The sequence below is a fragment of the Lactuca serriola genome, chromosome 7, assembly GCF_051521515.1.
Source record: "Lactuca serriola cultivar US96UC23 chromosome 7, Lser_US96UC23_V15, whole genome shotgun sequence".
Lineage (NCBI taxonomy): Eukaryota > Viridiplantae > Streptophyta > Magnoliopsida > Asterales > Asteraceae > Lactuca > Lactuca serriola.
In genome coordinates, this window is record NC_136414.1 from 3,051,783 (window position 1) to 3,063,160 (window position 11,378).

General features: G+C 34.2%; 2 protein-coding genes and 1 long non-coding RNA gene across 10 annotated transcripts; 1 reads left to right on the forward strand and 2 right to left on the reverse strand.

The window, feature by feature from the left end:
* Positions 1-238: 238 nt before the first annotated feature.
* On the forward strand, positions 239-2,473 carry LOC145061380 (uncharacterized). 8 transcript variants are annotated; one of them, XR_013687194.1, is made up of 7 exons: positions 243-639; positions 791-885; positions 964-1,051; positions 1,336-1,448; positions 1,537-1,622; positions 1,720-1,870; positions 2,015-2,473. It is a non-coding gene; the product is annotated as an uncharacterized LOC145061380 (long non-coding RNA). The 8 variants fall into 8 exon arrangements; XR_013687196.1 differs by having other exon boundaries at positions 791-870; XR_013687193.1 differs by having other exon boundaries at positions 239-639; positions 964-1,448.
* A 471-nt stretch (positions 2,474-2,944) lies between these two features.
* Positions 2,945-4,147, reverse strand: LOC145061381 (arabinogalactan protein 20-like). Its single transcript, XM_079008830.1, has 2 exons — positions 3,854-4,147; positions 2,945-3,171 (listed from the first exon to the last, which is right to left on the reverse strand). Exons 1-2 carry the CDS (start codon positions 3,975-3,977, stop codon positions 3,068-3,070), a joined length of 228 nt encoding a protein of 75 aa, XP_078864956.1. The 5' UTR covers positions 3,978-4,147; the 3' UTR covers positions 2,945-3,067.
* A 3,987-nt stretch (positions 4,148-8,134) lies between these two features.
* Positions 8,135-11,141, reverse strand: LOC145061874 (tubulin gamma-1 chain). Its single transcript, XM_079009453.1, has 11 exons — positions 10,876-11,141; positions 10,400-10,600; positions 10,191-10,302; positions 9,670-10,070; positions 9,549-9,602; positions 9,359-9,463; positions 9,211-9,285; positions 9,087-9,131; positions 8,853-8,981; positions 8,459-8,563; positions 8,135-8,377 (listed from the first exon to the last, which is right to left on the reverse strand). The coding sequence occupies exons 1-11, from the start codon at positions 11,002-11,004 to the stop codon at positions 8,309-8,311; spliced, it is 1,425 nt and encodes a 474-aa protein (XP_078865579.1). The 5' UTR covers positions 11,005-11,141; the 3' UTR covers positions 8,135-8,308.
* Positions 11,142-11,378: the final 237 nt, after the last annotated feature.

Genomic DNA, 11,378 nt, shown 5'->3' on the forward strand with positions numbered 1-11,378 from the left:
AAAGATGTTTTTGTTCACATCACTATTATGTTACGTGTGGTATTGATTTTTATTTTGGTGACTGACCTAATTTTTTATTATGTTTTAGAAAATAATTTTATAAAAAAATATAATCAAAAAATATTTGTTAAGTAGATCAAAATATCACAAGTAGTATTTTTTTTGTGTTTATAACACTATATTTATAAAAATAATTACAATGTTTGTGAAGTATGAGGTAACTTTTTTTTTTAATAGAGATGTTGGTAGCTTTTGTTCCACGCTAGGAATCACGCACCCTGTGATTCTAACACCTTCCACCGTCTTCACCATGAAAACTAAAACCAATTCAACAGCACCACAATTTCCCTCTTCGTGGTGTTTAATCAAACACTTGATCTCCATTCATGTGAACGAAAGAAGCAATTGAAGGAATGTGGTAGCTGTTCAAAGGCATAACATCATCATCATCTGATCTGAAGTTGAATTAGCGAAAAACTTTCAGCAGATATGCCCAATCAAAATTCTTCTTCATTTCAATCGAATCAGACAACGTCTTCGTCGCCTGACTTCAATTTGAGTTTATCAGAAAGGGCGTTTGCCGCAGCTGGAGCCGCTTTTCTATCTGCAGTTATAGTAAATCCTCTCGATGTCGCAAAGGTACTCTTCTCCCTCGATTATTTTCCTTACACATGTTAGTTCCAATTTCATTCTCGACTTCTAAATATACTCTGGTTGTGGATCTCGCATGTCAATTGTATTGGATTCCCTCATTTGATCGATTGGCTTCGTGTATTGCCTGATTATGCAGACTAGATTGCAAGCTCAGGCTGCTAGTGTTCCATATGATATCAGAATCTCCACTCCACATGTCGCTTTGAACCAAACACAGTACATTAAACCTTGGTCTTCGCCCTGATCAAACTTTTTTGCGTACTCAAAGTGTCTAATTTTGTATTTAATCGGTGTTAATTTGGTTATCAGAAGTATAAAGGCACTCTAGATGTGTTCCAGAAAGTTATTCATGAGGAAGGATTTTCCCGACTTAAGTTTAGCATTGGCAGTAGCCACGGTAATAAGTGTGTGTGTTATTTTGTGAAAGATTGATTGTTTTAATATTAGGTGGGTATCTACATCACATGCCTTGTTATGATATATTGAGAAACTATATGGAAGCATATACATCACAAAATGCTCCAAGTGTGACACCTTATGTCCCCTTAGTTATTGGCTTGTGTTACTTGTTACCCTGTTGAATTTGCAAGAACTCATATAACTAGTAACATGAGTATGTGTAAATGTAATGTTTTATTCTTTTATCTTCAAAACCTGTATCCATTGTTTTATTTATAACAGGCATTTAAAGATGGCCAACAACATGGAACAAATTAAGCTTCCTGGAGTTGGGGTTGTTTCTGCAGACACAAACACCACGAAGAACCTTAATAATAATAATAATAATAGCAGCTGTGAGTTACTTGTGTTGGATATGTGTCTCTTTTTATGTATTGAAAATTTGACCTGAATTTATTTGGGATTTGAACAAATTATATTTAGCATTTCGATTCTTATGGACGGGTCTTGGGGCACAACTATCTCGTGATGTTCCATTTTCTGCGGTTTGCTGGGTTACCCTGGAACCAGTAAGTAGGACTTGTAAAACTTAAGAGTTTTTTGTTTTTTTTTTAAATTTTTATATGGGTGATTTAAAACCTTAAAGCTTCCTTTGTGTTTGTGCAGGTGAGGAGGCGGATACTAGGAATGTGGGGGGGGGGGGGGGCATGAAACTTGTGGTGTCAGTGTTGTTGTTGGTGCAAACTTTGCTGCTGGATGCGTTGCAGGTGCCTCAACATGTCCGTTAGACATTGCAAACACTCGCCGTCAAATAGAGGTATACTATATATATCTTTGTATTTTATGTTATGCAAGCATTAAAAAAAAAAAAAAAAAAACATGTTGGGATGTTGTAAATTGGATCTAGCGATTATTTTTGTTGGTAATACTAATGGTGTAGTTGTTCAATTGACATTTTCAGAAGGATACAGTCCAAGCATTGAGGATGACAACAAGACAAGACACTGGTGGAAATATGGAGGTATGGATTTTGGTTTTGTTGATTACAACTTAGAAGGTTGATTTTATGGAACAGGGATGGAGGAATGAAGGGACTTTTCACAGGAGTTGGTCTTCTGTTGGGATTGTGGTGTCCTTAATTTTATTAAGTTGTCAAGTATCTTCTACACGGCTACACAACACAACACTAGAATACCACAACACATTGCCATCAATATCATTTGGAAATGCCCAAAGACTAGAATTACTACAACTCTAAATCATGAAAATTGGACCCACAAACTCTTTCCGTATGATTGATTTTAGTAATCTAGAATCCTTGATTGCTTATTTGTTCAAGTATATGTAAATATATGCATGTTGATGACAGATTCATAGTATATTTCTAAATGGATAATATTCTTCACCTGGTTCACAGCCATGTTTGTATCGTTGATGTGATGGAATAACAACTAAATATCACCAATTTCTTTTTAAAACTTATCTTATTATTGTCACTACACAACGATTTTTGGTTTTATTTACCTGGAACCAGATTTGAAGCCTCCCTCCATACTAGCAGACTTTAATCACCGTGGCATGTAGACATTTTGTTAAGTCTTATAACTTCTTTAAAGTTAAGCTCGATAAAATATAAAGAAAAGGAATTTTTAATAAAAGAGATTTAGCTTCTTTAATTCATAATTAAAAACGAATATTTGAAGTTACGCTATAATTAAACAAAAATACCTTGCATAGACATAAAAATCACAATAGCCAAATGAAATCAACATTAACTTAATTTGATCCCGAGTTATGTTATGTGGTTTCTGTTTCAAGTTTTGCATTTTTCAATTTTCATCATTCATTCCGCCAAGTGTTGTTGGTCCACCAAATCCATAAAAACATCACATACCAAGATAAGATTCAATAAATGATCAAGAATAAAACTTGATGATTGCATTTGTCATAGTGTAATAATTCTGATTATAATTTGAAGCAAACTCAAAGCTAATAATACATGTAAAGGAAATTATTAAAAGAGACCATACGGGAAGGCGTCCAAAGGATGGATAAGGTAGGTTAGAAGTAATGCGCCAATCATCAATGCGTATGCAATTCCCTGATCAATCGAAGTCCCTACAATACATACAAATGCAATTTTCGTCACTCACCATGGCTTTCAAGTTTCAAGTATATAGCTAAAGTTTGTTCAGAGAATGTGTTTTCTACAGTAACTCTAAATCGTCTTCATGTTGTAATTTGGATATAAGAAATCGAATAAAAGAAAGTGTATACTGTATACACTTAACTGGTTGCTTTGCCAATTATCTAGTCTTCATAACAAAAAGGTCGAGGTAAAAAAAATAGTAAAAAAATACAACGTGTTAGGGCTAGTGCAGGTTGCTTGCAGTTGAGGTAAATTAGCTCCAAATCAATGAATTTTGCTTTCGCAAACAATGAAAAAACAGCTAACCTATATATATATCAGATCTTTTGTACAAACAACCATCAATTTCATTTAAAACAGCGTCACAGAATATCAGAGAAGAAAATTTATTCAAAATTTTTGAACAAATACTTTGAAAAGTAAGAAACAATGAAAACAGAGCTAAACAGGTTGTTACTGGTTGAAGTAAATTAGCTCAAAATCACACAAGACCAAATGTTTTTTTTTTCGTAAATGATGAAAACAAAGTTAAATCAGATCTACATATGAATGCAACAATACAACTCGATTTAATTTAAAAAAAAAAAAAAAAAAAAAAAAAAAAAAACCGCAGCAATGAATATCATAGAAAATTTTAAGCAGATGGTTTACCATCGCTAGAAGGAGCAGGAGCAGGTGCCATCGATTGAGCTCTAACATTTGGACAAACAATGCCTACAAACACCGCGAACATCGCCGCTATTGCAGTAACCAACAGCATCCGATTCACCGCCATTACTCTCCGTTTTAACAAAATCAACAATGCGAAGTCCCAAACGAAGATAAATCACCGAACTAAGTCGGTCTCCTCCACGGATCGGAGGAGAATCACACAGATTACTCAGATCAAAACCCTAGAAATTTCAGAGCTCAAGTCGTGTGTGTGTGAGTGTGTGTTTCAAGGGGTGGGTTATTAATATACAATGGGAAGCAAGGCAGACGGCTATCCTATCATTTAATTTCTAGTAGATTCGGTTGTTGTTAAGTATTTTTTGAAATGTACACATTTAATTTTTATTTTTTTTTTTGTAAAATAAACCATTATATTTTATTTTTTATAATAATGCAGTCCTTATGACCGGCTATACCCGGTATACTGGTCATATACGAATTTTCTTTTAGGAAAAATGACTTGATAGGGTAAGAAACTTTTTGAAATGTACACATTTAGTCCTTATTCTTTTTTTTTGTAAAATAAACCCTTATACTTTATTAATATGTACACATTAGGTCTTTTTCATCAGATTCTACAGGTTTTGCTGATGTGGAAGCACAAGTGGCACTAAATATCAATTAATTAGCTTAGTCACCAGAGGTGGGTGATCCTCCAGCAACAAGAAAAGGGCGGCGACCCTTCTCTTTCTCGTCTCTCTTCCTTCCGGTTGAACAACAACAGCCAAACACACTTTACCTGTTGTATTTCTCCGATCTGTCTCTCTTTGCCTCCATCTTTGAGATATGTTGCCAGAAAAAGAAGAAAGAATCGACGAGGGGGCTACCAGAGCAGCTCTTCGCCGCCAACTACCGTCTCTACTTCCTCCTGCCTCCCCCTTCGACCTTGTTGTTTTTGTCATCATTCCTCCTTGCTACCAGTGATGTGTAGGAACACACAAAGGAGTCGCCGGAGATCGGTGTTCTCCCTCTTTTTCATGATGAATAAAAGTTGGAAAAATTTCATTGTGGATATGTGGATGCCACCTGGGTATTTCATTTCAACAAAATAAAAGAAAGAGAAAATTACTTGATAGGGTAAGATATTTTTTGAAATGTACACATTTAGTCCTTATTCTTTTTTTTTTTGTAAAATAAACGCTTCCACGCCAGCAAAACCTGTAGAATCCGGTGAAAATGACCTAATGTGTACATATTAATAAAGTATAAGGGTTTATTTTACAAGAAAAAAAGAATAAGGACTAAATGTGTATATTTCAAAAAGTATCTTACCCTATTAAGTCATTATCCCTTAAAAAGGATACATGATTGGTTTAGTTTGGGTCGGTTTTGTTATGTTTAAGTTTTCGATTTTATAGTTTCTGCTATTTTCTAGTGGTGCTATGCGTTCCAAGAATTACGTTTTGGTGTTAAAAAATGAAGTATTATTGTATGAAGATAAAACACTATTTGCATCATCTTTATACTATTTTGGTGCAGAAAATAATAGTATGTCCAAGATGGTCTAAGTTGTTAATTTTCATTTATGTAATAGACTTAGAGGTTGTTTGTTTTTTTGCTACAGATCTGCGAAATCACTTTTGTCTGCGTCACACAGACATAGGTCCTCGCATGGTGTTTGTTTTTTCGAAGTGGGCAGATCCAAAAACGTCTGCGCGAGGTCTTCACCACACAGACATGGACTAACATCTTCTAAGATCTGCAAAGTCATTTTAACCTAAAAAAACACATCTTTTTTTTTCTTTCTCTATTCGGCCCATCCATTCTCACGTTTCACCCACCATCGACGCTCCTGTCTCGCTCCAACATCGTCTTCATCGTTCATCTTCTCCAATCAGCACCGCCGTCCACCGCCGCCTCCTCTCTGATCACAGGCAACAGAAAACGCCTCCTCTCCCATCGCAGACGAACAGCAACGCAGCGAACAAGTTTGCTTTCTTTTTTTCTTTGTTTTTTTTTATGGTTCTAACATCAAATTGATGATTAATCTTGCTTGAAAACTCTCTAATGTACTGAAATATGTGGTTTAATTTTGCTGAAATTGCTTCTTGTTGTATAAATTTATTGTTGGATAGTGGAAATCCGAAAATATGGTTGAAAATAGATTTTCCTGTGTAAACTTCTTATTAAATGTTGCTGGAAATCATATTCCTTGTGTATTTTGCTGGAAATTTCATGAGATTGCTGAAAATCAAGTTTTTTGTTGCTAAAAATCAAGTTTTTTGTTGTTGAAAATATGAAAATAGTGCTGAAAATCATATTCCTTGCGTATTTTGCTAGTAGTTTCATAAGATTGCTGAAAATCAAGTTTTTTGTTACTGAAAATCAAATTTTTTGTTGCTGAAAATAAGAAAATAATACCGAAAATGTGAAAATAATTTCTAGAAATTCCATAACATTGCTGACAAATTCAATTTTGATGTTGAAAGACCCTTTTAAGTTGAAAATTGTGAATGTTGTTTATTCTTGCTGAAAAGTCTATAATCTAGTCAAATTTGTTGATTCTTTTTGCTGAAAATAGTTGTTTTTTCTTAAATTTGATGTTAGATGTTGCTGAAAATGCTGTGAATTGTTGTTTAATATTGTTGTGAAAATTGTTGTTGAAATCAAGTTTTTTTCTTGATTAAAATATGAAAAATTGTGCTAGAAATATGAAATATTGTTGTGAATGTTGTGATTTTTTTTGAAAATACTTTTTACAATACCTTATAAAATCTTATTTGTCTATGATATATTGGTTATTGTAAAACCATTTTTTTTATTGTATGACTAATTCAGTTGAATGAATTTTATTTTCAGTGTTGTATGATTATTATTATTAAAATTTTGGTGTTGAAAAATCATTTGAAGTTTGTAAAATAATTTTATTTAAAATTCAGTTTATTTTAGCAGATTGCAGATGTTAAAAAACAAACAGTCTTCTTATTGCAGACTGCAGATGTTTGGTCCATCTCTTCTGTTGCAGAGGGTTGCAAATGTGGTTCGCGGACTGCAGACATTTTGGCTTCAGAAAAACAAACAACACCTTAATCGATTAGAAATATATATCATTGTACAATTATTCAGTACCATACGTCCATACCTATATGTCCATCCAATATTTTATTGAAAAAATTAATTATAAAACTACACAGTTTCAAGTTTGAGAAATATAATCTTCAAAAAAATACCAAAATGAAATCAAAAAATATTTTTGACAATACCATACACAGTTTCAAGTTTGAGAAATAAAATCTTCAAAAAATACCAAAATGAAATCAAAAAATATTTTTGACAATACCTTGAGCTGAGAAACGTGTTTGGAAACACGATAATCAGGAACCCAACTAACTCTATATAGCATGTTCCGGTGAGCCATTGTTTGGCTTTGGACCGATTTTGTACACCCTTAGCTAAAATAAAATATATTTATTACAAACTTTTTAACAAATCAAGACATGATAATGCATCAAATCCTATATAATTTAATAGATTGCTTCATCACTATTTTAATTTTTCTTACAGCTCTATCATCTTATAATGCATTTAACTATACAAAATTTCAATAAAATATATATTTTAAACTTTAAAAAATAATAATAATAAATAAATAAATCCTACTGACCTCTATGGTTGAGTTTTAATCCATTCAACTTTTTAGTTGAACTAATGTATGCATTATGATGATGTGAGTTGAGTTGGAAGCAATAATGATAAATTGTATATTATTCCATAAAAGTAATGGCTTTATCTGAATTTTCCATAGAGGTAGAAAACAGAAGACAAGTTGATGAGATGGATGATGCCAACGACCAAAGGGACAATAGCATGAGACGAGCATCAGTCATCAGCATGCATGCATAAAAAGACTTGTATAATCTGGGACCACAAATGCAGCAAGGCTCAACCCCAACCAATTAAACCCGCTTCAAATAATCTTCACCGATATGTCAAGATTTAGCACCCATGTTCGGATGTGACGCGAATCAAGATATCATTGTCCTTTTTTTTTTTTTTAAGGCAAATTGTATGTAAAAAATTGCCAACTGTTTGTTTCTTAGATACCCTGCCTGAATCCACCGCTCATATGTTTTGGTCCAATTTACCTATGAAATGACATTATTCTTGTTCTCATTAATCTTATTGTTCTATTTGAGATAAAGGTAAAAAAAAATGTTCATTGTTGCAATACCAGAGTAAAAAGCTTGTGTAAAAATGGTTGTCAAAGGTAGCCAATCGACATGCGAAGAGAAGAGTGTTTAAAAGATCACAATGTCAAATGCACACATAAGATTTACAATCTCCATTTTAATGCACATGAATCAAGATGTTATGCTTGCTAATGCTACACATCATTTTTTAGAAGCAAACCAAAGTATTGTTGCACCATTTTTACATAGTCATTCATGGTTGGTTTCACATTGCTAACTTTGGATCTACTGTCCCTGTAGCACTTCCTTCCCCTGTTAGGAGATGATCAGGATCCTGAAAAACACAACACATTAAACATTAAAATTGCAACGAAATTCATCACCAAATAAATTATAAAATTAAAGTAATAAATACCTCCATGCCCCATTTTATATAATCTGGGGATTCACATGCTTTATATTCATCAACCAAACTCTCGATTACATCCCTTGACTCATCAAATTCAGAAAGATCATTGTCCTGGATGAATAATAATACCCACGTGATTGCAATAAGTATACAAAAAAGGTTAGGTTAGGTTAAAATACCAACATACTTTCATTTCTTCCTATTATTTACAGCATTGTACTATATAATGCATTAAATACAAAGTAATTTTCACTGCTAGTTACAAACAATGCCTTAATAAGTAGAGAGACGATAGTAAGTCTATAAAATTAAAAAAAAAAAAAAAAAAAAAAAAAATTAAATGGAAGTATGTATGCAATGCATCAACATTCAACAAAAAGAGTAGAGTAGAGTAACTTACATCAAACAAAGGGAAACCCCTGTATTTGTCAAGAAAGGCCTGTCTCTTTCTTAAGAGAGAATACTGACTCAAACATTTAGAGAATAGATGCCGAATTCCCGTGTAACTTGCTAACATCAGCCCACTCACCTGAAAAAACAATAATAACACATTAACACCACTTTACTTTTCATAAATAAATAAATAAATCCCACAACAATTTATAAAAAAAAAAAAAAAAAAAAAAAATCTTACCCTGTGGGCAGTTTGAACATATGGAGACTTTCTTGAAAGAGCAACCTGTCCCATAAAAATCAACATCAGAATTTAAAAGAGGAGAATTGGTTTGGTTAATACCTTAGCAGGAAACATTACATACCTGAATGCTAGCAGGGCCCCATTCAATGAAATTAACAAGCTTTCTTTCACGTATTCGCTGCAAACTATCATGAACCTAATAAAAGCATCACAAATGTCATACTCATATAACTCATCCATGGATGTGTAACTGAAGATTGAAAAATGACCTGAGTAGGGTCAACTTCCCCCTGAATGATGTTCAGTATGGATATATATTTTGCCTGACTAGCTTCTTTTGTCCTGGCATGTGATGAAACCATGATATTCTTTGTCTGCAAAAAACATACCAGCACCCATGAGTAACTAAGTATCACAATCAAAGCTTCACTAAAACAACTTCTTCTAACGTTTTCTTGCCTGAAGAAGTCTTCTCATCACATCCAATACGGTGGTTTTTCGGATCATATTAGCCTGCCGATAACAATAGTTTCAATAATATTAATAATAATTTTAACAGGTATTTGAAAATCCTACATACCTGGCGTTCCACTGTCAGTGGTGTATACCCTGTCATAAGAAAGTGGCATCTTGGTGTTGGGATCAAAGAAGCAAGAAGTCCAACCAGATCATTGTTCATATAACCAGGGTACCTCAGTGTAGTTGTACTCGCAGACATTACAGTAGAAACCAGAGAATTTGTCTGAGAAACAGAAGGATTTTGTATATGAAGTCTCTCTACTGCAATTCTATTAAGTGCAGTGTTATCAAGAACAACAACACAGTCAGCATTTAGTGTGAGTCGTTTCAGAGTCAAAAGGGAGTTGTAAGGCTGGACCACCACATCACTTGTCTCGTTTTGGTTAGGGAAGACACTGTATGTCTGAACAAGTTTCTTGCTGTATCGATCATTTAAAGTCTCCAGAAGGTATGAACCCATACCTACAAATAACAAGTTTAATAATTTCTTTGTGTATCAAGTTCATATGAATGAGATAAAACCAGCCATAGCCCTTAGCCCTTAGCCCTTAGCCCCTAGGTAAGTAAGTAAAAGCCCAAAACCTGAGCCTGTTCCTCCAGCAATTGAATGACATAAAACAAATCCTTCAAGACTATCACTTCCATCTGCTTCTCTGTCAATCATGTCCATCAAATCCTCCTCAAAATTTTTACCCTGCCAAAAAAAAAAAAAAAAAAAGACACAGAATCATTATTGAAATTTGAGAATTATACAAGATAATGTGATCACAACAAACCAATTAATTGTTAACCTGATGATATCCACTGGCCCAATTGTTTCCTGCACCGCCTCCTTCCTTTGAGGTAAATATATTCTCGTGATTGTAGAGATTTCTGTATTCACCGGTTTGGATTCCATTAATCACTCTAGGCTCCAAATCCATAAGCAATGCTCGTGGTATGTAGTGCTGATCATCAGCTTGATAGAAAAACACATCTTTCCTGTCACCTCCCTGCAGCAAGTTTGTACACAGAAAATGGTCACACTTACGTTTTTCACTTAATATTGTAGTACAATGACACTCGCACAAATTCCGAGGGCTCAATTTCCATAGAAACAACCGCTTCGCGAAATGCAAGGGAAAGAGAACCATCTTCCACGAATGGTCCACCGGGATCGCTCTTTTAAATGACATTTGCTCAACATAATACGCACTAACTTAAGGTAGAGTCAGATGAGACTGATTAAACCACCAAGCATAACCAAAGATACAGTTAAAGTAGTGACCTGAGTAGCGAAATCTTCAAGTATGCCGTCCTTGGAGATACCGTGTTCCAAACAAAGCTGCTTCCAGAACTCCATTCCGATCTGGTTCCCGCATTGTCCTACTTGCAGTGTTATGATTTCACGAGGCATATCTTTTGCTTCTTCTTCTTCTTCTCCGATTACTTTTATTTATCCCCTTTGTTTCTGGGTTCCTAGGGTTTCGAAACTCTGTCTGTGTAGTGTGTGTGGGAGAGGCGGGACAACGTTGGTTTTAGAAATAAAGAGAAAAAGGGTGGAAAAAGTGAAAGCCGGCAAACGTTCGATTGACCCCCGTCTTGTTAGCGGGTGAGGGTATCATGCGCACCAAATGATTTTTTTTTGAAGGGCAGGTATAATATATTAGCTCTTAAATTTATCTATATTCAAGACGGTACTTCCTTCGATCTCAAAAAGAAACGACACCACCGTTAGATTATAAGCCCTTTTGAAACCTGGTTGCCCATGTATTAATTAGTTAATTTTGT